This window comes from Akebia trifoliata, chromosome 16 (assembly GCF_017979445.1).
Source record: "Akebia trifoliata isolate Shusen 1 chromosome 16, ASM1797944v1, whole genome shotgun sequence".
NCBI classification, from domain to species: Eukaryota; Viridiplantae; Streptophyta; class Magnoliopsida; order Ranunculales; family Lardizabalaceae; genus Akebia; species Akebia trifoliata.
In genome coordinates this window covers 30,900,975-30,928,784 of record NC_141390.1, presented here as the reverse complement: position 1 = coordinate 30,928,784, position 27,810 = coordinate 30,900,975, and the positions used below count along the sequence as shown (strand labels likewise).

The 27,810-nt window shown below is 36.0% G+C and overlaps 2 protein-coding genes across 2 annotated transcripts; one reads left to right on the top strand and one right to left on the bottom strand.

Moving 5' to 3' along the window:
• Positions 1-401: 401 nt before the first annotated feature.
• On the top strand, positions 402-18,463 carry EMB2458 (FtsH extracellular protease family). The gene is made up of 19 exons (XM_086427839.1): positions 402-1,754; positions 2,885-3,356; positions 4,305-4,505; positions 4,590-4,883; positions 5,038-5,307; positions 6,597-6,686; positions 6,785-6,916; positions 7,102-7,275; positions 7,656-7,777; positions 8,612-8,813; positions 9,458-9,586; positions 11,575-11,757; positions 12,717-12,836; positions 13,635-13,820; positions 14,491-14,565; positions 14,934-14,993; positions 15,172-15,279; positions 16,952-17,032; positions 17,703-18,463. Exons 1-19 carry the CDS (start codon positions 763-765, stop codon positions 17,772-17,774), a joined length of 3,963 nt encoding a protein of 1,320 aa, XP_086283965.1. The 5' UTR covers positions 402-762; the 3' UTR covers positions 17,775-18,463.
• A 1,034-nt stretch (positions 18,464-19,497) lies between these two features.
• LOC147383514 (phospholipase A1 PLIP2, chloroplastic-like) lies at positions 19,498-23,658 on the bottom strand. The gene is made up of 5 exons (XM_086427840.1): positions 22,602-23,658; positions 21,221-21,727; positions 21,036-21,095; positions 20,443-20,859; positions 19,498-20,296 (listed from the first exon to the last, which is right to left on the bottom strand). Exons 1-5 carry the CDS (start codon positions 23,265-23,267, stop codon positions 19,718-19,720), a joined length of 2,229 nt encoding a protein of 742 aa, XP_086283966.1. The 5' UTR covers positions 23,268-23,658; the 3' UTR covers positions 19,498-19,717.
• Between the last annotated feature and the right edge of the window lie 4,152 nt (positions 23,659-27,810).

Genomic DNA, 27,810 nt, shown 5'->3' with positions numbered 1-27,810 from the left:
GAATCCAAGTCATACTATATAAAATCATATCCAAATCTGTAGGGGTTGAATTGAATTGGAGTTTACTTTCACTTCAATTTTCGGACTACTCAAATTTTGGGGAAAGTCAGAACCATTTTATGGCTTATAATACTTAACAAGAGAATTATTATTGACACCCCAACTTTTACTTATTACACTCTAATTAAAAATAAAGAACATAAGTAATAGTTGAGAATAAGCAAAAGTTGGGATGACAATAGAAGATCTCTATTGTTTTTTTTTTGTTTTGTTGTTGTTGTTGTTAAATTTATATTTTTTAGGTTTAAGGTTATATACGAGCCTATTAATAATTGTAAACAACTAGAGATATAATGTTTTGTAATGGTGTGATTTGAGTAATAATTTGAGCCAAAACTTTGTAATATTTGAGTGGTGTGTTTTAATCTTTAATTGCGGTGTAATAAATAATAGTTGGGTGCCACTAGGCAGCTCGCGTTAACAACCGAAGGTGGCCTGCCTCCGAAATGGCGAAAATACCCTTGTTAAAGTTTCGTTTTCCCAGTTTATCACTTTATCTATGACTCGCCCGATAAACCTCCCTTCTCCCTCCCTTCTCCTTTCGCAATGACTCCACATCGACTACTCTGTCTGAACTATGAAGTGGAAGAAACGAAGGTCCATCTTTCCTCCAAAACTAGATCTGTGTGAAACCCTAAGAATACTCGACATATTTAGAACTAAAACCCTAATTTCCATATTCACGTCTTCGTGATTTCCACCATGGAGTCGATTATGTACAATCCATCTTCCGCCATTAATGGCGCCCCTCCATTTTCTATCTCCTCAAGATTAAACCTTTTACCTCTTGTTTCCTTTCGATCGACATCCAATACTCATTTTTTTCGAAGAAAACGGTGTAGAATTCGAAGATTTAGATTAGACTGCTCTAACAAATCCCAAAAATTCATCCAAATGACTGAAAAGCTCAGTCATTTTTTCTCTCTAGATTCTTTGGGTAGCTCAAGATCTGAAAGAGACGATAAACTCGATTTGCTCTCCGTGAATTATAGAAAAAACAACGAAAATCTAATGGAATGTATTCGAAAGCATATGGTGTTAGTTTTGTTTTGGATAGCAATTGGATTTATCCCAATCCGTAAACTTCAAATGCCTGCCGTTGCTGCGCCTTTCGTTGGAGTAATGTCGAGAGAAGAAACTAAAAGGGAGAGCAAAAGGGAATCGAACAAGAAGGAGCATGAGTACTCCCATTACACTCGGAAGTTACTTGAGACGGTGTCCGTTCTTCTTCGAAGAATTGAAGATGTTAGAGCATCGAAAGGAGACATGAATGAAGTTAAGAAAGTGTTGAAGGAAGTTAAATTGAAAAAGGAGGCACTTCAAGAGGAAATTCTTAATGGGATGAATGTTGAGCTGAGGGAGATGAGAAGAGATAAATTTGAGTTGATTAAACGGTCCGATTTACTTCTTGACTCAATGTGGAAAGCTATGAAGGAGGTGGAGAAGTTGTCGAAGAAGGTTAGTGGTGGAGAAGAGGTGCGAGAGAATAGTAAGAGGCTCGAAGAGGATATCGGTGTTGCTGAGAAAGAGTACAATGAGATTTGGGAGAAAGTGGAGGAGATTGAAGATAAGATTTTGAGGAAAGAGACGATGGCTTTCAGCATTGGAATCAGAGAGCTTTCGTTTATTGAGAGAGAATGTGAGCTTTTGGTGGAGAGGTTTAGCCAAGAAATGAAGCGCCAGAACGCCAAAAGGTATCAAATTGTTCACAAATCTTTGAAAATATTGAATTCACATTCATTGGAATTATGGACTATTATTAACGACATTTATGTGTAAGATATACTGAATATCATCTTGGGCCTTAGGTTTTATGCTTGGGTGTTGCAGATGGAACCAATTATGCATGTGTTGAGTTGTTATGACATTGCTTTTGGGCTATAATTATGTGCATTTTATGAATGTTTTGAAATTAAATATCACTGGTGATCTATAGATAATCATAGATCTGTAAACATGTCGCATTTATATTTGAGAATTCAGTACTAAATTTGTATACTTGCTGGTCATCTGGTTCATTGGGTATTAGGCTATCCCAGTGAGTTAATAAATGCTGACACCAGGCACTGTTAGAAGTTGTTACCTTTATGGCCAACCCCTTCATCACATATTTACTATTCCATTACAAAAAAAAAGAAAAAAGAAAAAAATCTAGACTATAATTAGTGAGCAAACTATTGGATTAGCTATACTTGCAAACATACACCAATTGTAAACCTCAACCGTCCAATCTAGATTGATTTAATGGTTAAACTTAGGCAGATAGGTAGCATTTGGGAAAGAATCCCATATATTATTAAATGTGTACATTGCTTAGTTGATGTGACTTTCAAGAACTGTCCATCTAAGAAGTGAACAACTCATTGAACAGTTTAAATTAATGCATAGCTGCATCACAGGTATGTTTCTGGATTAAAGTCACCACGAACCTCTTTGTTGGGGGGGCTCAGTTCTCCCCTTACTTTCTCAATATCTGAATGGGTATTACTGATCTTAGTATAGAAGTGCTATTAGTTACTTACTAAAAGAAGAAAAAAGAAAAGACACGTACTATAAGTAACTAAAAAAGGTTATGGATTTAGGAGAGGAAAGCCAAAATTATAGGAGATTATGTCCATTTTTTTTATAAGGGTTTAGAGTTTTGAGTTTATGTCCATTTTGACCCATAAAGATGTAAATTTTAACTTTACAGTAACAGGTTAGCTAAGCTCTACTGTGGCAAACTCCATGTCCTTTCCATCTCATTGGTTGCATGATCTTCTTGATTATTTTCTAATGTACCTATTCTATTTTAGACTAAAATTTAATTCATATTTGGTTGCAGTGTAGTTGAAAGTACTACAACCAGACTTTCAAGATCTGATATTCAGAGAGAACTAGAAACTGCACAAAGAGAATACTGGGAAGAAATGCTACTGCCAAGTGTCTTGGAAGTAGAAGATTCAGGACTTCTCTTAGAAAGGAATGCTAAAACTTTTGTGCTAAATATAAAACAAGCTTTGAAGGAATCGAGGGAGCTGCAAAGCAAAGTGGAAGGTCGTATAAGACAGAAAATGAAGCATTTCGGGGATGAGAAACGTTTTCTTGTAAACACACCAGCAGACGAGGTTGTGAAGGGTTACCCAGAAGCTGAACTAAAATGGATGTTTGGAGATAAGGAGGTGGTTGTTCCTAAAGCTATCCGTCTCCATTTGTTCCACGGATGGAAGAAGTGGCGTGAAGAAGCTAAGGCGGACTTGAAAAGGAATTTGTTAGAAAATGTTGATCATGGTAAACAGTATGTGGCTCAGAGACAGGTTGGTCTAGTTTGAATTTTTCCCTAGTACTTGTAGTTGTTAGAGAAAACTTCCCTGTAATTGGTTGTTCAATGGTTTTGGGATTGACTTCTCTCATTATGCATGTAAACACTCTAGGACATTCCTAAACATTCAATGTTTAGGGGTTCAATTTTTCGTTCTGATTTTGGAAGAAACTGGAATGTTCTGCCCAAAAATTCTGAAACAGCATGAAATTTTGAACCATTGAAATTCTTCAACATGCTTAGTTGTCATATTGTTTGATTTTGTATAAGTGGAATGCACATATCAAATTTAGATCCCTTGTATCCAAGTACCTCTTTATGGAAGATATTTGGCTTAGTGTTTATTCAAATCTATTTTGTCTATACATCCCTCTTCAGCATGTTAAGCCCGCAATGATGCTAGTCCTGGATTCTGTTCTTGATGTTTACTTTTTAATGGTAAAAGTTGCTTTTGTTCCATCAAATGAGGGCTTATTTCCTTCTGTTGTTGTTTCCTTTTCCTTTTTCTTTTTTCCCAATATGTAGCTTCTTACCTCCAGTTCGAGTCTAGTATGGTTTGTTCCATATGGTGTAAGATATGAGAATTTCTTTCTTTTCTTTTGTTACTATCTCATCCTATTTTCAACTTGATCTTTATTAAGCATTGACATGTTAGATGAAATTCAACAATTTCACTTAAAATATTTGTTTTATTTTCTTGAAAATCTTATTTAAACCTTGTATTAGTTTTGTTATTTAAATCTTGTGATATGCTCCACTTACAGAGTACATGACCTTCTGATTACTTTGGTTGTTAGTATGTGTTTTGTGATGTATATTCTCAATTATATTGGAGATGAGACCAACATCATCATCAAAGCCAAATCTTATAATTCATGCTGTGTAGAAGGCTAGATCTCATCTGATTATTTTGTGTGACAGTCTATTTTAAATATTGTGGCAGGAGCGTATCCTTTTGGACCGAGATAGAGTGGTGGCTAAAACATGGTATAATGAAGAAAGAAATAGGTGGGAAATGGATCCAGTCGCTGTTCCTTATGCTGTTTCAAAGAAGCTTGTAGAGCATGCACGCATTAGACATGATTGGGCTGCCATGTATGTTGCACTCAAGGGTGATGACAAGGAATATTACGTTGATATCCAGGTTATATATGTGTATTTGGTCAGATCTATGGAATTTCTCTCATATATATTCTCATCGTTATGCTTACAATTTTTCTTTTTGCAGGAATTAGACGTTCTATTTGAAGATTTTGGTGGATTTGATGGGCTTTATCTTAAAATGCTGGCTTCTGGTATTCCAACTGCTGTTCAGTTGATGTGGATTCCATTCTCGGAATTGGATATTCGCCAACAATTTCACTTGACAATGAGGCTGTCTTATCAATGCTTGGTTGGATTATGGAAATCTGGAATTGTATCATACACAAGAAAATGGTTTATTGAGAAAATAAGAAATATTAATGATGACATAATGATGGTTATTATTTTTCCAATCGTGGACTTTCTTATTCCTTTCCCGGTAAGAATTTGATAAAGCATAAATATTGCACTTTAGCTATTAAGTGAACATCTCAATAAAAGATATTGTTCACCATCAGTAGCATATATGGTACTTCATGGGTGGGAAATAGGAATCTCATGTATTGCCCATTTTGTGTGGAACTTTGTTTCAGGTAAGAATGAATTTGGGGATGGCGTGGCCAGAGGAAGTAGATCAAACTGTTGGCTCTACGTGGTACTTGAAATGGCAGTCTGAGGCTGAAATTAATTTCAAATCCAGGAAGACAGAAGGCTTCCGGTGGTTTTTTTGGTTTTTTATTAGAAGCATTTTATATGGTTATGTGTTGTTTAATGCGCTCCTTTTTATGAAGAAAAAGATTCCAAGACTTCTTGGTTATGGACCTTTACGCAGAGATCCAAACTTGCAAAAATTGCGGAAAGTGGTACTTTCTTGTTTTTTTTGAATTTAATTCGTATGAAATTTTCTTCTATTTGGTTGATAATTGTAAAAAAAAATAATAAAACACAATAGTAGTTTCCCAAATTTTGTTCAAATTGTAGAATATTAGCATTAAGAGGCACTGTTGCATAAAGTTAAAAAGAAAAAGGGTAAAAACGAATTACTCTCTTCTTTTGTTGCAACATGTATTTGATAGGATAAAATTTAAGGAGAACCATATCCAGAAAGTTCATTGGAACTTTACGTGTTTAAGATCCTCTGGAAAGGTGCACGGGAAGGTAGACTGCACATGCTTTCAGACCTTTCTTGTATCATAGACACTGTTGAAGCAGAGACCAAATAATACAGCCAATCTAATTTTCTGTGTCAGAAACTAAATCATTGAGTGACCTTGGTGCGTCCTACAAGAAAGATTTTTTTCCTAGAAAACCATTTTTTTTCTGGAATTGAGCAGTGGTAAAAAGTTTTTGTATGGGCCGCAGCACTTGGGCCAGAGCTAAGTTGTTCTCACCATCATTGTTTACTCAAGTACTCTGTCATTATAATCGTTTCCTCCTGCCGCAGGATGCACTCAGGGTCGATGATTCACTTGGATAGTTTGTTGGCTGATTATAATCTTTATCATTGGTTTTATGCTGGAGGGATGGATAGTAAAGTTGACCACTATAATTGAGAACAGGGCATTCTTACTAATTTCTTCTATTGGAATGCTTTCCCCCCCTGCAATCTCCTATTTTGGACCTAATATTTGAATGGCAAATCAAAATCGAACCTTTTCAACAACTGATTGACTTATTCAATGTTAGTTTTTGTTATGGGGGGTTTTCGGGTGTTAATGGATCTTCTATGTATGAAAACAATGTGATTTGAGTGAAACAAGTTATGAGCATTTTCATCTCTCAAATTTCAACCACTCCTGCACATGCAATATTTCTTGCTATATTAGATTGCACTTGTAGTCGCAACCGAGAAACACAAATTCAGCCTCAGCTTACTCCCTCTCCTGTTTTCCTTCCCAACAAAAAATAAAAAGGAATACATATAAACGTAACAAATAAAACATTAGTAACTCTTAATTCATAACAGCCCATAATGCATTGATTTGCTCCTTAATTGCTTTTACCTAAATGATTCCGAGCTGCTAATTCTCCTTCAGCTAGAGCTTCTGTTAACCTCACCTGTTAGATAATGGTACCACCTAGCATGTTTTCTTGTTTGTTTTTTGCCAGAGACAGCAGACTGAATAATATTATTTTGAATGTTGTTTTGCAGAAAGCTTATTTTAACTTTAAGTTGCGCAGAACATCACGTAGAAAAAAGGAGGGCGTTGATCCGATAGCATCTGCTTTTGATCAAATGAAGGTATACATATAACTTACATTTGATGTTTTATATATTATATAATTGCAGGAATCTGCAATTGAACAACATGCATAATTTCATGGTTATATAATCTGCAGAGGGTAAAGAACCCACCAATACGGTTGAACGACTTTGCTAGTGTTGACTCTATGAGAGAGGAAATTAATGAAGTTGTGGCATTTCTACAAAATCCCAGTGCTTTCCGGGAAATGGGTGCTCGTGCTCCTCGGGTATGATAATCTCAGATGTTCTCTAAAAATGTTTCTCCCCTTTACTTGATAATGTAATGATATTTCCAGGCCATTTAATGCTCGTGGGGATCTTTTCATGGGTATTTTGGTCCATCTAATTTTACAGCAAGAGAAGTTGAATTATTATTGCTGTACGTCTCTGAAGTTTGTACTTGACATTGCAGGGAGTTCTTATTGTGGGTGAAATGGGAACAGGGAAGACGTCTCTAGCACTGGCTATAGCTGCAGAAGCTAAGGTGCCTCTTGTGGAAGTTAAAGCTGAGCAAATGGAAGCTGGGCTATGGGTTGGCCAAAGTGCCGCGAATGTTCGAGAACTATTTCAAACAGCAAGGGATTTGGTTGTCCTCGATAAGCCTGGTTATTGATTTCCATTTTCTTAATTACATGCAATTCTTTGAGGTTTAACACCCCCTCTCCCTATTTCCATTTTCTTCTTTTTTAAGGTGCCTACTTTCTAAGTTGGAAGGCTTTATGAGTGTTGATTCCACGACCTTGGTTCAAAACCTGCCTTCACTCACTAATTACTAACCACTAACCTGCTTACCTATCGAAAAAAAAAGGTTGTAACATTTTTGGGTTTTTCTCATTGAGGAGAGCTTCTAAGCTTTATTTTGACTTTATATACAAGTATTTTCCATGATAAGCACGACGCTAGTTTGTTCAATATTTGCCATCTTGTTTCTGTTGAATTTATAGATAGTTTGATACCATTTTGTAGGCACCTGTAATTATCTTTGTTGAGGATTTCGATCAGTTTGCTGGTGTTCGTGGGAAGTTTATTCACACAAAAAAGCAGGACCATGAAGCTTTTATTAATCAACTTCTTGTGGAACTCGATGGGTAAATTCCAAATCTCTCTTCTCTGCCTTGTCATTGAACTACCAATCTTCTACCTACACTCTCATGACATTTCACGTAGTAAAATTAAATTTCGTATCCAAATTCCATCAAACCTTTAGTTTAGAAATTAGGGTTGCAATTTTTTAACTACCTCCACATCAGTTCTTACTATTATTTATGCTAATATAATTACTTAATCTACTTTGCTGATTGAGTTTTATGCATGGGATTTACTTGAGACAGTAGTTTGAGTTGTGGGTGTTCATGCGTCTCCTCTGGTATTGGATGGACAAATTCAGAGGAGGTCAAATCTGACATGTGCTAATGAGACAGCACTCATTTTCAGTTCATTTAAAAAACTATCGGCATAAAAAATGCCACAACTTAAATGCATGGTTATTTATTTATTTATTTATTTTTAAGTACTTAACTTTTAGTTTGTTTGTTTTTAATATTTGGTGTGAGTTATTCATACTGGATTATAAATCCAAGTGATATAGTTTGATTATAAGTTTGAAATGACATTTATCTCAAGGATTTATGGTTCAAGGTCATCAACCTAAGTTCCAACGTAGGCCTTTGATCTACTCCCGTAAATGCACTTTTAGATCCCCTTGCTCTTAGGGTCTGCATACGACTTCCACTTAGCTAGGTGAAACTTGAAACTAATTGGAGGTGACTATCTCTCGTCATGATCAATAAAATAAAATTTCATTTTCTTTATTTGTATTTTTATTTTTATTGAAAATTAGTTAGAAGATTAGTTTCATGTTTTTGACTATGGTAGGTTTTTTTAAACTTTTTTGTTTTGCACGTACAATTTTCTTTGTGCAGGTTTGAGAAACAAGATGGGGTTGTTTTGATGGCTACTACTAGAAATCTTAAGCAAATTGATCAGGCCCTACGAAGGCCTGGTCGGATGGATAGAGTATTTCATCTTCAACGGCCAACTCAAATGGAAAGGGAGAAGATCCTACAAATTGCTGCAAAAGAAACTATGGATGACCAGCTCATTGATTTTGTAGACTGGGAAAAGGTAACTCTGAGCTAATATTTTTTAGGTTTATTTGCATGATGTCGGCTGAATGAATCTTGCTCCTCCATTGAATTCTGCCTATAGCCACACTATATTTATATGCTCTCAAATTTTATTTTGTATTCAAAAAGTGTGTGCAAGCATTTTCTGTTGGCAAGATTATTTTGCTATGTTGTCAATATGTTGGACCCTGGGAATTTGGTTAGCACATCCATCCATCTGTGGGTGGGTGGGGGGCTTTGACAGTGATGGTGATCCTGGGGTCCACTGTATTCATTGTGGTAATTCTACTGCTCAGAAGTCGCATGTTTGTTTATTTTATTGTCAGATGAGCTCTAAGAGTTGTTTGTTTATTCCTAGTCAAGGTTTATGACTGACTTTATCCATTATTGAATTGCACAACAAAATCACTGTCTTGAAAAAATTGAAATTTGGTCCTTTCTATTCACAGATTAATATTAGCAACTCATAACTCTGATTTCATTAGTTCTTTTATTTGGATGATTAATTATTAATCATGTCATAAAAATGACCAAATAAATACCTTCTTTTGTTTATGAAGCATAGTAAATGAAATGCCTAATCTCCATCAGCTTCATCCTTCATGATTTCTTCTTGCCATGAAAAATCAACATTCTCTTCAGGTTGCTGAGAAGACAGCTCTGCTACGGCCTATAGAACTAAAACTTGTTCCTTTGGCCTTGGAAGGTAGTGCTTTTCGGAGCAAATTTCTCGATACTGATGAACTTATGAGCTACTGTGGCTGGTTTGCGGTAAGAAATACTACTGATATTGGCACTGACTTATAGTCTTTTCTCCATCTTCGTTGACTTACTCTTTTTGATAATTGAAAGTTGGTAATTACGAAGGGAAATTCATAAGTGCATTTTCATGTTTCATTTTGAGTTTTATGGCTAAACTTGATAATTGTATAGTGGTTTTCATTCTATAATGGTATAAATTTTTTGATAAATATTTTTGTAATGGGTTGGGATCTGTTGATTCCTAAGAATGACTCATGAAAAAAACACACAATCCCAACCCTTTAAACACAAAATCCAATGGTTGAGATTTATGAGTATCTTGATAACACAAATCTCAGAGATATTTATCCCGAGGATAAACCTTAACCATTGGATTTTGCATTTAAAGGGTTGGGATCATGTGTTTTTTTTCATGAGTCATTCTTAGGAGTCAAGTTATCCCGACCTTTTTGTAATTGCTTATTAGTTTATTTGAGGTTTTAGTAGATACTGCTGAATTCAATGCATATGCTATTTGATTTAAATTGCGAAGAGACTGTAAAATAGCAGTAAAATTTTAAAAGTGCTGAAACATATACAATTGATGCTGTTCTGTTATTCTCATATCATTGACACAGTCTCAGTGGTGTAGAACATAACTGCTAAGTGTGGTTGCCGTTGTTTAAATATAACAGCCATTGTCAAAAAACCATGTGGTCTTCACACTGTAATTTAGGTTGCATGCTTATCAATGTAATTATTAGTTAAACTTGTAATTAGATAATTAGATAATTAGATAATTAGATCTACACTCGGGCTCTTATTTTTTGGGTGCAAAATTTTTAGAGAGTTTAGAGGGGTCCTTTTCGAGGATTTTTTGGCACGGTGGGAGGTCATTTGTAACATTGAAATGCCGTAGTGGTTGTTGTTGTTGTTGTTTTTGTTCTCGTTTGCTCTTTATCTTATCTATAAATAAAACAAACACTTGTAATTTTGTTAACAACCTTGGTATTTATAGAGGGGGAGAATTACATGAGGAAGAGGGTTTAATGGGAATCTGAATATGAACCAACTTTGGGTGGATGGACTGTGTTTGGGAGATTCTAAGATATATAGGTGATCTCCAACTTCGACATAGATTCCAAGGCAGTGATTCCCTGGGTTAGGCTACATCTTCAATCAATCTTCCTTTTTCACTTCTTTGTGGAAGTTCAGAATGCGTACATGCTTGTTGTTGTATGATGCTTTTTCTCTATTGTGGGATGGTGGGAAGCTATGCTTCTACCCGACTCCAAGCTGCACAAGAGAGGAGCCCATGTTTGCTCTTTCCATAGAAGTGCAGCTCTCTCTTCTATTCTCATCAAATTCTCAACCATTTCTCCTCCACAAAATGGTGGCTCTTATTTGTAAGTCCAAACCCTAGGAACAATCCTAGCCCTTGGATTGTTCCCACAAGTCCTAACCTTCCATGCTAATTACAACCCAAAATTACTAAGACATCCCTCGTTTAAGAGGACTAGAAACTAACCTTCAAACAATAAATCACCAAAATGTACCTTTTCTTCAAACAATGGCTTTCCCAATCTGCATCAAGGAAGCATAGTAGGTATATAAATGAATGCTTGGATTTGTAGATTCTTACTTTTCTGATTTGGTACATTGAAAACAGCTAGTTAACCTTTTATTCTGAAAATCTATCATGTTAAGTTTTGGAAAAAGTGAGAATCCAGTCTATTCATGTATCTGGTTAATCTACCGAGCCTAAATAATTCGATTTATAAGATATTATTTATCTTGGCCACTTCTGACTTTTATGTTTCACAGAAGCATATTTATGTTGTCTTCTTGTAGGAGCATGTTTTATCCGAACATCTCTTAATTTTAATTAGACATGTAATCTTGTTCGATAATGACATCCCCTGTGATAATCCTCAGAAGTTAATAAGTTCTATTTACATCTGCATTATTTGTGTTTTTTCCCAGTTATTCAATGGTAACCCTTGGTTGCTTACATGTAGACTTTCAGTGGTATTGTACCAAGATGGCTGAGGGAAATCATAATTGTGAAGAGGTTTAGCAAATGGCTGGTAAACCATCTTGGACTGGCATTGACAAGAGAGGATCTACAGAGTGTGGTTGATTTAATGGAACCATATGGTCAGATAAGCAATGGGATTGAACTTTTGAGCCCTCCTCTTGATGTAAGAAAGTATCTTATCAATCATATTTATAATGGAGAAGTGTATTTCATCTCTTTTTCTCCAGTCAAATCTCATGTCATTTGGGTTTTGATCTAGCGATAATAGTTTACCATATCTTTCTTTAATCATAGTTGTACTTTTTTCAGATAGACTAGTATATCTGGTCATCCCAAAAGATAACTGAATGTGGCCTCATTGAATTCTATTTCTATTTGGTTTACTAATGTGGCCATTGGACTATTTCTACGAACCAAAATGCTTTCAAATTTCACAAAAATAATTGAAATCATTTCATGACAGTTGCACAATAGTTTTCAAGGAGTATCTCATGAAGATAACCAGAAGCTCATAATTTATGATTTATCATCTTCAATTGCCCCTTTGACATCTGTATTCACACATTTTTGGATGTACTTCACATTTCCGGAGTTATTTTATTGCTTGTATTTTCAGTTGAGAGACAATAAGAAGTATCTATGTTTTTGTGCCTCTTTGGTATTGACTGGGTCTTTCCCAAATCTATCATTTTTTATCTTCGAAGTTTGGTTCTTTTGGGCCTTTAGATCTTGATCCTATGGAGTAGGCTGCCATTTGCAGTTTGTTGGGGCATATAGAAAGAGAGGAACAAACATATCTTTTTTTTTTATAAGAAACATATCTTTGAAGGAAAGTAGCTCTAGAGAGTGATGTTATAAGAACCATATTAAGTTGAATTTTCTTTCGGAGCAATCTCCGAGTTCAACCTCCATGTTCGTTGAGTTTTATACTTTTAAAATATGTTTTGGTTAAGTTAAAATATTTTTTCTTCCCTATGTTAGCTTGCTCACACTTTTTCTTTTTAATATGCTGCATAGGTTGGAGTCAAATAATTTTGCAAATGATTTGCTCACACTTTTGGTTTTCATGCATATTTATTGTTTTTTTAAGACTGGAAAATAATGAGTCTGATGATTTGCAAGTGGACAAGGGAGACAAAGTTCCCACATGCCGTCTGGGCTGCTGGTCGGGGTCTTATTGCGCTCCTTTTACCAAACTTCGATGTTGTTGATAATTTATGGCTTGAGCCGTTAGCCTGGGAGGTTAGTCATTTTTCGTTACAGTTCTGCTTAACATCATTTATCTCTGTGGTAAATGAGTACATTTTTATATTAAGTTGTTTCCAAGATTTGATTTTCATTCGTAAAGCTTTTACCTGTTGCAATTTGTTGTTATCTCGCACCATTAGAAATTAGGTGAATGTCTTCTGAAGGTTACGAAAAATGTTGCCCTAGAGATTTTTTGGCCAGTAAGCCATTTCAACATCTGAAGTAGACTGCACTGCATTTTATCTTATTATAGAATGGTGTTCTGGTTCATTTTCCTAGGTGAATAACAAGCAATTGGGCAAATGATAGGTTTCCAAAATAACGGAAACCTGCCTGAAGGCAATGCATGAGAACATGTGTTCTTTGGTGAATAATAAACAATGAGGGAAATAATAGGTTTCCAAAACAAAGGATACCTACCCAAGGGGAATGCGTGAGAGCATGTACATTCTTTAAGTGTGAGAACACTAGGTCCATTCTGTTGAAAAAGAACTTTATCAAATGGGAATGCATACATATTACAAAAGTGATACCAAATTTCCCAAATAACATGGCAATGGTTGCCAATACATTTCTTCACTTTTTTATGATTCTTCTAGCCATTTTCTACCAACTCTGCATCCATATTAATGCAATACATTTCTACTGAGTACATATAAAGAAAAGTATAAAAAGGCTGTCTACGCCTAAATAACAATTGGGGTGACAACTAATTTGACCACCTGATTATGTTGGGGAATCTCCTTGCATGAGGGAGTATTGATAAAATGGTTCCAACACTTCTTCTTGCAGGGGATTGGATGCACAAAGATTACGAAGGCAAAGAATGAAGATTCCATGAATGCAAATGTTGAAACAAGATCATATCTTGAGAAAAAGCTTGTATTTTGCTTTGGTTCATATATCGCAGCGCAACTGCTACTTCCTTTTGGCGAGGAAAATTTTCTTTCTTCGTCAGAACTCCAGCAAGCCCAAGAGGTAGACATCATTCTGCACCATCCACTTCTTCAATGCTTCAGTAGTCTAATATTTTTAGTTTTTAGTTTTTTTTTTTGGTGTGTATGTATGCATTTGCCAGGTGTGCGTGTGTGCCCTGTTCTAACTCACTATTTTCACTCCTTGTGGGGATCATATAGCTATCTGTTGGACGATCCAATAATACAGTGAATTTTCCATACCTTAGGGGCCATCGTTACAAAATTAAATTTATTTTTACATTCCTAGCCTCATGAAAAAATGACTTGAAGTTGAAAATCTGGACTAGTCATTTAAACCATGATTTTAAATAAACTTTTCTTTATAATTGGCAATGTTAGAATGGCTGATTTTTGTTCACAACGATTATTATGTTGAGCACGACTCATTGTGCGGTTGAATTGTCCAACAGAATATTGCAACTTTTTCCTTATATTTCCAAGCAGATAATGCATAGCTAGGCAGCTAGCAAATGTAGTGATTTTGATTGCTATAAATGTTCTAATGACCATGCAATGCATTTAGGGTTAGGAAATATAAAAGATGCTGATGGCAATATCACATCTTTATATATAATATGTTTGCGTGTGGTTGGTTCATTTTACTTTTTAAATGAGGCCAACATAAAGGGTGCTTTTCTTTAGCATAATAACATGATTATTATTTGCAACAGATAGCAACACGGATGGTTATTCAATATGGATGGGGGCCCGATGATAGTCCTGCAATTTACTTTAGTAGTAATGCGGTATGTACCTTTCTTTGAAGCCCAAAATATCTGTTCAATTTTTTGTAAAGGAAGTCTTTGAATGCTTCTTTTTCTTACATTTGTATGTGGATATTCTGTTTATTATTAGTACTACAGCTGTGATTTTGAACATATTTCATAACTTCATTTGCCCTGAGATACTCCCGCCTTTTTGTTTAGTTTACTTGTCCCAAAGAGCACTCTCTTCACAAAGTTTAACCTTCACTAGTCTTTTCAAGCTTAATTTGTCCAGAAATTACATTTATGAAATTGTATTTGAATTTTTATGCATATTTCTTAACGGAAGCTTTCTAGTATTGTCCTTCAGTTTTTCTTTTGTGTTCAGTATTTTCCTGTCATTGGCACAGGTTTCAACCTTGAATATGGGGGACAACCATGAGTATGAGATGGCAGCCAAAGTCGAAAGGGTATGACTTTGTTTCTTCATGCACAATAGACTCTGTTCACTTGTAGGCATGGCTCATCATCTCCAAAATAAAAATACGCATGACCCAATTGCGGAGAGTATTATTTTCTGGAAACTTGGTGTACTAAAGGTCAATATCATGAAAGAACCATCTTCAGTAGATGCTACCTTTTTTGCAGATGTACAATTTAGCATATGACAAGGCGGAGGATATGCTTCAAAAGAACCGTAGAGTTCTTGAAAAGATTGTCGAGGAGTTGCTTGAGTTTGAAATCTTGACAGGAAAGGTAAGAGTTCATTCTGAAAGACACGCACACATAATTTTTTTTTGTTAAGTATAAAAATTTTATAAATGAAGAAAAGATGAGGGGGAGGCTGAGATAGCCCCCAAACAACATGCCAAGAGAATCAGCAAAGAAAGAAAAAAAGAAAATAAAAATACACGGCTGGGAGTTAATCACAAATGGTTTCCCAATTAAATAAGAAATTTTGGAAGCACACTCCCTCAAAAGCTTTGTTCATCTTTGACCAAAGGAACAAAAACCTAATAATCTTTAAGATCACTGTGTGGGATGAGCTCTCCTTGCTATGAAATACCCTGTTGTTGCGTTCTTTCCAAAGACCCCAAGCAATGGCAGATGGAAGGATAACCCAAATATGCCTCTTTCTAGAAGAGAAGATATTGAAACTCTACCTCTCTAAAAAATAAAAAAAATATAAAGGAAGAACCCAATCTACTTGGAAACGGGATAAAAAGAACATCCAAATAACACGGGAGAAAGAACAATGTATAAGAATATGATTAACAGACTCCCCATCCCTCGAACAAAGTAAACAAAACTTTGGAGTAATCCACCTCCGTCTGATCAAATTATCCAATGTAAGGATTCTACCCAAAGAGGCAGGCCATATAAAGAAAGACACCTTAGAAGGAATAAGAGTGGACCAAATTACAGATGGAGAGAAAAAAACCTCACATGACAGAAGCAAACAGTTATAGAAAGACTTTACAGAAAATTTCTTATCCTTAGCCTTGAACCATTCTCTCCTGTCCTGCTCATTCTCTTTGAATCGGATCGAATTAAGGAGACCTAGAAGAGATGTAACCTCCGTTAATTCCCAATCATTGAAGTTTCTTCTAAATCCTAGGTCCCAAGAATTTGTGTTCCCGTCCCGAATCAGACAATGCCTAACAGAGTTATTTTTTTTCAAAGAGCAAGTGTACAAGGATGGAAATTGAGTAGATAGACATAAAATTGGCCCATCTTTCTCAAATAATTGGCCTTGTAAGATTTACTCCTTGTACTGTCTCTCTTCATGTTCTTTCTGGTGAAAACATTTATTGGATGCTTGCATTGAGACGTTAAAATGAATTATTTTTCTCATCCTTGTTCGGATTTCTTTATTTTATTTTGCAACAAAGAGCAACTTTTCTCAAATCCTTATTCAATAATATGGAAATTGTATCAACTCCTGTGTTATAACTTCCTATCATAAATTATGTACAATGCTTTTTGGTCTTTCCTATGAAAGGCCCATGACACAATTCCATTGTTGTTGACCTCTCCATAATATGTTTGTGAAAACATATGATCTTTTTCTAGTTATGCATTGAAACGTGCTTGATGTAAAGTCATTTGTTTCTCCTTCTAGGCCTTTAACCAAACTATCAGAATCAGTTTTAAAGAGTAAAATATGGGAAGCTCTTAATGGCCTATTTAGACATTATCTTTGTCGTCTTAATTAGTGGGATGGAAACATGAATCCTATTGTGTCATTTAACTATACCATGGATCAAGGCATGCTTTTTCTTATCATCTTTTACTACTTCCATCTAAAATTCTTTTCAGTCTAGATCCCAAAGAATAAGTTGAAAATCTTATAAAATTCTAATGCTCTAATGGCATTATATTTTGGTTATTTTTGGTAATGGATCCATCATCTCTACCATCTTTGCAGGATTTACAAAGGATTCTTGAAGAAAATGACGGTGTTCAGGAGAAAGAGCCATTCTTCCTGGCAAAATTTTATACCAAAGAGGTATTCTTTCCACCTCTTTGGAATACTTCATTACTCTTTTATTTTGTTATCTGTAAATGCTCGTTATGACATTGTAACTAGAATGTTTGAAGTGGTCACGTGGTAACTTCCACCTTTCTCTTATTCTCTATTCTGCAACTGCCTACAACTTGGACAATTCGTAGTTCCACTGTTATATTCTGTATTCTATCTTTCTGCATATATCAGACATCCATCAAAGTTGCTCTCAGCAAATCTACAGTATCCCGATTTCTTATGATTCCCTTGGTTATCTCCCATGTTGACACAACACCACGTCGTGGATATGCAATCTGTTCAGATCCAGAATGGACCTTTATTTTATTTGATTACTGGCTAAAGTTTAGTCATAAATTAGATTAATGGTTCAATTAATGACACTCATTTGTCACTTCATACCTCCATTACCAACCAATTCAGGCTGTGTAACTCATGCATGGTTACAATCACAAATCTGGTTTGCCACATTAACATGCATCTCGAGCTTTAAATAATCCCACACCCTGCATGCTTCCAAATGATGGACAGTTTGTGGCTTGTTACTATTGTAATACGGTGTTCAATAAAGCCTCTTCAAACTCATTAATATTGTTTAACTCGGCATATAAATCAAAGAAATGCAGCAACTAAGCCTCTCTTAATGTTTATGCAGCTTCCCTCTAGCAGCTCTCCGGATGGTGAGATTGCAACAGGATTCGCTCTTCTAGGCACGCCAATGTGTTGATTAATGGGAGGAGCTGGTCAGACATTAAAAGCCAGTATACTCAAACGGTTCTAGATGCTTTGACAGAAGAGGGGGAAAACGGGGGTCGGGCGGGGGCATGTTTTGTGTCATTTTTGTATATGTTGTCTTCTCAAGCATCCTGGGAAGGTGATCGTAATGTAAACTAGTTACAAAGGAAAATGATTTCTATAGAGGAAATAATTTTCAAGTATATATTTTTTTGAGGAAAAAAAATTCTACTGTAAGAGGTAGCCTTCATCATTCTTTATATTTTATTATTTAAATGCTTAGTATAGCTTTTTGGGATGGTCTATGATCTGAAGCCTTATTCTTGAAAATCACTTGGTCCCTCTGTGAGTCCTGTCTGTCATTCATGGTTCACAACATCCGAGCCATCAATTATCTTCTAACACAATGAATCAACAGGGGCAATCATGTAATCGGTCTTTTATGTTTATTTTATTTTCACCTCAAAGGTGGGAACAGCAGGGATGACCATTGCAATGTAGTAGTAATATGAAGGAAACACTTAAATTGTTAAAAATTTCTCAGAATTTGTATTAGGTGGTGGATTTTTAACATCACTTGGCAATTTGATGTGAGCCTTGTGTAATTCTTCTTTATTCAGGCTTAGAATTGGTAATGTAGTGTGAGGTTTTGATGATGATTATTTTGTTATATCTCACTTGGTAGGCTTCGAGATAAAGATGACCCCCCAAATTGTCTTTCTCACTTGGTAGGCTTTGAGATAGAGATGACTACCCGAGTCGCCTGAGTCATTGAACGTGTTTTAAAACCATGGACCAGTTGTTCCGAGGGACAGTGATGGTAAGACAAGTGGTGCATCACGTTCCATATTACATCTACATGTTTCAAGCAGGTCAATTTCCTAGAAACCTCACGAGAAACGGCAAAAAAATATGGATAAACATGTAGGGTCTCAAGGGGACCCTTATTTTGTCACCAATAGGCTTGAAGTAGACGAAAACTCGCACGGTGGTGGCTCTATCTAACTTCTAGTGGTTGGAATACAAATTTGAACTTTGCAATTTCATTTTGTTACTAGATATTATGGAGAACGAGCTTGAAGAAAATCTTTTCATCTAGCAATCTCAAACTACCATAGTTGACATTTATTACCAAAAATTGTAGAGACCCAATTCTTGTGTAATTCTTCTTTATTCAGTATTAGAGTTGGTAATCTAGTGAGAGGTTTAGATGATGATTATTTTGTTATATCTCACTTGGTAGGCTTCGAGATTAAGATGACTGCCCGAGATGTCTGAATATTGGGATTTATATCGACTTTCTCACTTGGTAGGCTTCGAGATAGAGATGACTGCCTGAGTTGCCTGAGTCATCGAACTTGTTTTAAAACCATGGACCAGTTGTCCTTGTGGATTCAGCCATTGAAGTGTGTCTTTCATGGGATAGTGATGGTAAGATAAGTCGTGCATCACATTCCATATTACATCTACATGTTTCAAAAAGGTCAATTTCCTAGAAACCTCATGAGAAATGGCAAAAAAATATGTATAAACATGTAGTGTCTCAAGGGGACCCCTATTTTGTCACCAAAAGGCCTTGGAAGGGTCGAAGTAGACGAAAACTCCCACAGTGGTGGCTCTGTCAAACTTCTAGTGGTTGGAATTCGAATTTGAACATAGCAATTTCATTTTGTTACAAGATATTATGGAAAACGAGCTTGAAGAAAATATCTTCATTGAACAATCTCAAACTAACATAGATGACATTTATTACCAGAAATTGTAGAGACCCAATTCTTCTTGATTTCATTAATAATTTAATGTTCTTTCTCTACATTACAATTTGACATTTTCCCATCAAAAAAGGAGGGAAGCATGTATTTGAATGAATAAAAGAATCACCCCCATGGTGACACTTGACACCACCAAATAAAGAGAACAATTGAGGTGCCATATTCAATGAAAATTGATTATAGCAAATGTCCCCAACAATAACAATCGAGCTGGGAACAAAAGCACGACAAACAAATGCATGTGTTGTGATGCAACGAGCCTACTGAATCGTTTAAACGACTCTCTCCCAGTTCGGAAGACACCCGAGAAGCTTAATTGGCTTTGAGTAACAAAATTTGATGCTGCCCGCCGGCCTACAATGACACCAGCATGGATGCCTTGTGGAGCAACCAATGGCCACCACACTTGGCGGCGGTGCTCCCTTTTAGCCTTCCTCATGCTTTTGAGTTCGAGACGGATCACACCAAGCACACATTTAAAATAGGAGTTCATGTCATGGTCCCTATAAATGGTACCATCGGAACCATATGCGGATCGGTCACTTAAGATCTCAAGTGGGTGGGGTGAGTTGAAGAATACAGTTTGTGCAGCCCGGAGTTGCTTCTCAGAATCCTTGGAATCTGATACAGGGCAGCTTAGAAGGTATAGGCCACTACCAGAAGGGAGGAGGTCGTGGTGCGGAGAGAATTTCTCATCTGGCTGTAAGATCAGAATATCTCCCATGTGCGCATACAACAGTTTCTGCAGTAAATCAGACAGAACCAAGTTTAGTCTCTAATGTTTAAAAAGGTTGAAGAAACACGGATATGGGTACAAGTTTCAGAACCTGAGATGGATACTAAAGTCTACTGCACCAAATAATTAATGCAGTGAAGTAAAGATTATACCTGGTTCTTGAGGCATGGATGATTTCGGAAATTGCCATTGACGGCCTTGAGAAGCTCGGTGACATGATCGGGATAATTGCAAGAGAAAGCCCGTGGAACAATGTCTCGGTGCATGGTAATGGCTTGAACATGATTCCGAGGCAGACCCAATCTGCGTAGCAGAAGGTCACCTCCACACATGATGGATGGAGCACCAAACATTATGACAGGAAGTAAGGAAGAAATTGGGACTTCACCCCGTATAAGCAACATGAGATTCACAAGCAACGCCAAGCTTCCCCCTAGAGAATGCCCTGTGAAACGGAAGGTTGAAGAGTTGCCACGAGACTTTAGGTGGGCACGGACTTCTGGCAACATCTGCTCATAGATTCCTTTTGCAGCCTCATAAATTCCTCTATGCACAAGCACATCTAAACCCTGAAACAAAAAGGTGGAGCACACCATAAGATTTACATGGAAACCTCATCTTTTGGAAACATAATGCTGAAGAATTCTCAAGTAATTATTATTATTTTTTTAAGGATATTTACTTGGCTAAAATGGACACCCCAGAAAATAAACAAACCGAGGTTTGCAAGAGCATTCCAAATTACCTCAAACTGAATGGGCTCAAAGAGAAGATTTGCTTGCCAAGAAGCCAATGACTCAGAACCCTGCAGATTAAGATATACAAATCACAGTGTAAGAGTACGGCCAAAATGCACCAAAACTACCAAATATTTGGTAAAAAAAAAAAAAGGATAATTCAATGGTGTCAACTATTAAATTCCCTGTTTACCTGAATAATAAAGAATCTCGTCCCACTATGATCGTCATCACATATAAACCACTCACAGGGTGAAGAATGTGACGAGTTCAAGTCCTTTGCAACGGCCTGCTTTGTTTCCTCCTTAGCGGCAACCACTGCCGTCACCGAGTTGGTAGTGGCCACAAAAGAAGCTATCTCTGAACTCATTATTTCAGCATTGCTATGGGTTTCACTGCCTTCCTCTAATGGATACCCCTTTGTCCCATCCTTTGACGATTTAAAGGAAAAAATGCTCCTCGTGTGAGATTGCAGATATGAAGCGGCAGAGGCAGCTATGTCATAGGCAGCTGATGCACTTATTCGGTAGCTGCTTTTGTTCCCTTGGTCCTCAGCTTCCTCCGTTTCCTCCTCTGGCTTCTTTTCATTTTCTTGAATTTGAGCTGAGGTCTGCTCTTTTTCAGCATTCATGAAATGTGCTTTCTTCTCCATCGAAGAAGTTACAAAACGTAAACCCTGATATTTCAGGAGATTTCCTGGCTGAAAAAACCCGAAAAATAAGAATGAAACCAAAATCCTCCACCGAACTTTCTAAAAAAGTGTTAAATGTTTTTTTACAAGTAATGAAATGTTAAAATCCACTGATTTTTGTTAAAAGATATACATTGTTAAAACAAAACCACTCAAATGAACATGTCTTACATAAAATAGTGCATCTGCATTTGAATGTTAGTCATCTAACCATCAAACCAAATGTTTTTGATTCTCAACTTTTGAGGAATTCAAATATATGAGTGTGGGTACTTGATTTGGAATTAGAAAAGTAAGCAACACCAACTGAAACATCCTTGCATGATATTTTAGTGGAGATTGTATGAGGATTTTGGGTTTCAAAAAAGTGGTCCTCCATAATTAAAGAAACCTATCCAGTCAGAACCTACAACACGTCTTCCTTGATATACAAATTGGTTCATCTAATTTAAAGGACCTGAATCGAGCCATTATATCAAAGCCTCCCCAAACTGAAGTTTCTCACCAAAATAAATAAAATAAAACACCCATAAGAATTTTCCTGGAAATGTGAACTCAATATACAATTATTCCTAAAATCAATAAGTTGCCAGTGGGGTTCTTCTGTTTGGGGCATGGAGTACATATCACATTATATCTAAAGCTAGCCAATTTCAAAATTTCTAACGAAAAGATCCAAAAATTTGCAACTAAGTGCCATGATCTGAGTTTTAACACACACCTATCAAACCAAAATATCAAAAAAAAAAATCTTTCTAACATAAATCAAAACTTTATAAACTGTGTTCCTTGATTTGCCCAATGTAACAGTATAAAGCAAACCCATTAAACCAAAACAACTCCACATTCAAATTCCTCTAAAAATGAAAGAAATTTAGGGTACCTTGATATTGGGAATTGAATAAGCCAGATTCCCCAAATAAGACATTTGAGCATACAGCTTTGCTTCTGCTAATGAAACCCGTCGAAGCAACTTCGAAAATGAATCCCTGTCGAACTCGATCTTCTCCTCCTCATCTTCACCAACCCCACAACCTTCAATTTCTTCTTCACCATCACAACAAGAGCATCCATTTCTTTCATCGCCCACGACATCGTTGTCGTCCGTGGCCTCATCGTTCTCCAATACATCTACACCCCCACTCTTCCCCTGGTCCGCCCAAAGAGACCTAACATGCAAAATCTTCATCACCCAACTCCCATTTCTCTCCTCCTCCAACTGAGTCGCCTCGTTCTCCCTTTTTTCCGCACCAATCTCCTCTCCTTCTTCATCTCCCACAACAACAATGGCGTCATCAAGGGCAATTCCGTCATTTCTCTTTCCCCTACCAGGCCACAGAGATCTCAAAGGGTGAGTAACCGAAAAAAACTGCGAAGACGACGTCTTTTGAGGCGCAGATGTAGTTGCAGAATCGTTCGTAGAAACCCTACCACCAGAACGTCCCAAAGCACTAACCTGCGCCGTGTGCGCACGTCCCTCTATACCTCCACCTAAGGAGATCGGCAATGAGAACCCATGAATCCCTGCTTTAAAACACAAACTATCCATTCTCTCTCACTCTGTCTCTCAGATTTCGATCTCTCTTTGTTTCTTTGTTTCTGTCTTTAAGGTTAGTTCTGGAAAAAATGCTAACGTGCACCACTGGTGCGTACAGAATACAGATATAACGCGCACCACAATCTTCAAAACGACGAGAGAAGGTGACGAATATTTAAAGAAGAAACGAAAGATAATTCGATCTGCGTGTTTGTATTTTGTAACCGAAACTGGTAACCAACTTAGTCACACTCACAACAATAAAAGCGGACCCAAAACTAAAAATTAAATTAATAGATTTAAAATCTCTTCTTGGAAGAACAAATAAAAATAGAAAACTCAGAAATTGTCCTAAAATCCTAATTTTTATTTCCTAACCTAACCAAGTCTTACTTCTTCTCTGCTTCTGCGTTGTTTCTCTGTACGTCTCCTGTTGATTCCGTGTATTATGGTGTCCACCTTTGGGTGTACAAGAGATGTTGATGTGGGGCCAAGATATTATTAAAAATTTCTCAACGTGTAGATATGAATGACACGTCATAGATGCAGATGAACGAAAAATAAGTTGTTGACGTGTTTATGTATCTATGCTTGATATTCTGATATCTACTGACACGTCTCCTTAAATTACTCTCCAATGACTATTGGTATTGGTTTTCCTATTTGAAAAAAAAAAAAAAAAATTTGTACTTTTAAGAAACATCTTCTTGAAAAATTTATTAAATTAGGTAGACCCTAATGTGCATTTCTAGAATTTAAATTTTAACCCTCTAAAATTGTTTTCTGTTGATGAGAATCTTGATGGTTAATTATACTTGAAAAATAAAAAAATTGAAAAAACTCTTGTTTTACATTAAATAAAATAAAATTTTATCAAGCAAATCATGCATTTATTTATTTTTTATTGCTAAATTTCCTAGATTAATTATAAATACTAATTTTTGTAAGGTCAAACTAGTTGCACCCATCATTTGTTCTCACTACACCCACCCAAAACATAACATAATCATCTAGGGTGGGATATATAGAAAAAGACTAATGCTTAAGTGACCTTAGTGGGAAGACACACAGGAGATATCTTGATGTGGTGATGCACGCATGTTTGTAGATGTGTTTCTTCGAGATACAAATAAAATGCATTTACAAACATGTGCACGCTACCACATCAAGTTGTCCTTCACTGAGGTCACTCTAGTACGACTCATAGAAGAAAGTGGTTGAGTGAGCATAAAGGTGAGTGCAAATAAAATGACCCTTTTTGTAATTCATGTGGCAATTCTTAAATGTACTAATTTTGTAATTCATGTTCACGTGCCACTTACTATTGTAATTCAATAATGAACCTAAAATACAACAAATCCAATAGGTACGAGTGATCGGATATATTTGGGAATTGGACTTTTCTATTGTCAACCCACGATTAAGGCTCTCCATCAACACAATCTTTAGGGTTTGAGGAAAAACGTCGATTTCTTAGAGATCAATTCTAATCTTTTTGAGAGTAATATAAGTTTTCTTAGGGATACATTCCTTGAATTCTCTAAGATCCCAATAGTTATGTTGATGCAGAGGTTGAGGTCAACATTTTTCTTCTGAATTAGACGACCCTTCTTTTTTGACGGGTAAGCTAGAAGCGAATCCACAACCTCAAAGTTGCTTTCTAATGTGTTAAACCAACTGAGCCATGAGTCTAAGCCTCGATGATCTTAATTCAAACTTAATGAATTAAATGATGTCATCTTCTCAAATAACATTCTCAAGTAACGTTGTAGCATCAAGTAAACCACCATGAGAAAAGCCCAAACACTCTCCAAAAACATATTCGACAAAATGATAATTCTAGTTGGGACAAATGATTACCTCCAACATGCATACTTTTGCTAAGTTATTTAATGGATATTAAAGAAAACAATGTTTCTTCTTCTAAATGTAATTTTATTCCAAGGGAAATTGTTAGAGGTTGAATTAGAGCCTAAGCATGAGTAACACTAGTCATATTAAACCAAAGGCATCAAAACTAACAAAAGAACACAAGTCACCAGTGATCGATATGTACTATAGACTGTTTGTGACATGAACTTCATTGATTTATGGTATAAATAAATTAAATAAAATGCTCTCTTTGAAATCTTTCTAATGATATGCAAGTTGATACATTGTTGATAAATTGACTCAAAAAAATTCACGTGCTTGAAATGACATGTGAATAGAACTATAAATCTTTTTCTTGTGTATCCTAAACAAAATAATCTAGGGGTCTATGCACATGCCACGTCAAGCAAGTAGTTTTTTGTGAGTCAGTTTATTGCGACTCATGTTGATAATATAAGCACCTTTTCGAATGTACGTAACAATGTCTTTCCAATGATATGTAGGTTTGAGACATAATATAACACCTTTCAATTCAAATCAAACATAATTTTGACATTTTTCCTAATGATATGTAGGCCAGTGGAATGCCTATGCATGGTATAACATAAGCACGCACCTCTCATGTGATTTTATTATTAATAGATTTTTTCTAAGAATAATGATTTTTTGACTCCCCTTCTAACATACTCTCCTGGCATGGCATGTGCTAGAACCATCGATTTTTCTCTTGAGGTACACAATTGCACATATTTATGAGGATGGAAAGTTATGTATCTTGAGGAAAAATCTATAGTTCTTGCAAATGCCATGCTAGGAGAGTATGTCAGAGACGAGGGGTCCAATTGTGTATCCTGATAAAAAAAACTATGGTCTTAACACATGCCACATAAGGAGAGTATGGGAGAGTACATCAAAGGGGGGGAGTCCGAAAATCACAACTCTTTTTCTAACCATTATAAGGGGAAAAGTACATGTGCCCTCATATTAATATCAGTTTATTTAGATCTTTTACATTAAATAAATTCTTAAGGCCTCTTCTAAGCTTTTTATTATTGTTGAAGTTTTAATTAAACTAAACAGATTCTTAAGGAATCAAAGTTTCATAAGATAAGAGTTGTTCAAGCTATTGAAATTATGTTGATAGTTGGAGACAACGTGGTGTCGGCTAAAGACAGCCCCACCGACCAGTTCATTGTATTTTTCGCAAAAGCAATCCTCTGACGTGCGCCAGTGGACTCACGTGATATTGCGGCCCCACTAACGGTTGAGGGAGTCAAAGATAGCGATTCAAATCAGTTAGACTTTGTCAAGTATTCAAAATCAGTCAACTATTTAAAAACTTTCGATTGGACAACCAACGACGTAACCGATTTACGGTGGAAAATTCACTCAGTGACATCAAATCCATCCGATTCGCTCGAGTTGAGTTGAATTTATCCGAGAGCCTAGACCCATGTTATCTGGTTCGTTGGTTCGAATTTGGGTTCAGGGTTTGTTGTTCGCCACTCTAAAGGTAATTCATTTTTTGGCTCGCTTTGATTTTCTAAATTGATTTGCTAACTTGGTTCGTTTCTGCATATGTATAATTCAAGTAGACAAGTTATAAGTATAATTATAATGTTAAAAATTTAGAAGTTAATTAAAAATAAATTAATAAAATAATTTAAACTTAAAATATGAATTATGAACAAAAATATAATAAATTGGTTTGGTTAGCCAAACTTAATGCTTTTGGTTTGTTGCACCTAATTAAAATTCGGTGGTACGACTTGTATTAGCTTCATACTGATTTGTGATTCGGACTAGTAGAAATAAATTGGATAACATAAGCCTATACAAAAAGGTTGATGTGTCACTATAAATTTATTTATTTTTTCACATGGTGATGACTCTGGGGCACTGTTTTATAAATTGTTCGGATTACTTGAGTGAGTCATCTCAATATTGTTAGTGAATGAAATGTGATTAAAGTAGTGAGATCTTCGATTTCCCTTATCATCCTTTTCTTCATCATTCTAATTTAGAGATCTGGGAAGACGCTCTTGTCTCGTTTGAGATAATCAAGATGTCTCGCCAAGTCAACTTGGTATCTTTCTTGAATAAAACGGGACAAAAAATAGAGATTAATTAAACATCGATCATTTTGGATTCACCCTTGTATAGTAATCACTAAATTCTATTATATAATTGTTAAATAAATGGGTATGTAGCTCAATTGGTAGGGCGGTCGCTTGACATGAGAGGTGCTGGTTGGATTCTTACATCTCCCTATCATATTAATGTTCTGCCACCAGTAAGTCTATATCAACTACCCTATCTAATATCTAGTATCTAATATCCGATTAATAGGATTTAGTCCACTCTTTTCCTACTTCAATTTATTATTTTAGGTGGTCTTTTGGGAGTACAGTTGAAAGGTTGGAACGATTGTGATAATATATTTTCATTTTCCCATATTTGAAATGGACCATCTTTCATTTATTTTGGAAATGCACCTCTCTTGAAATATTTGATTTGATCCTATTAAAAGTATTTTAATGAAATTCACTTTAGATTTAAGTTATTAAAAGTAATCTAGTTATGTTCTTCGTAAGTGGCTTTTGTAGGTAATTTCATACCGATAAGTATATAATGCTTGTAGGTTGTGAGTTCGATACCAAGTATGAGTATTAATTCCCTAGGG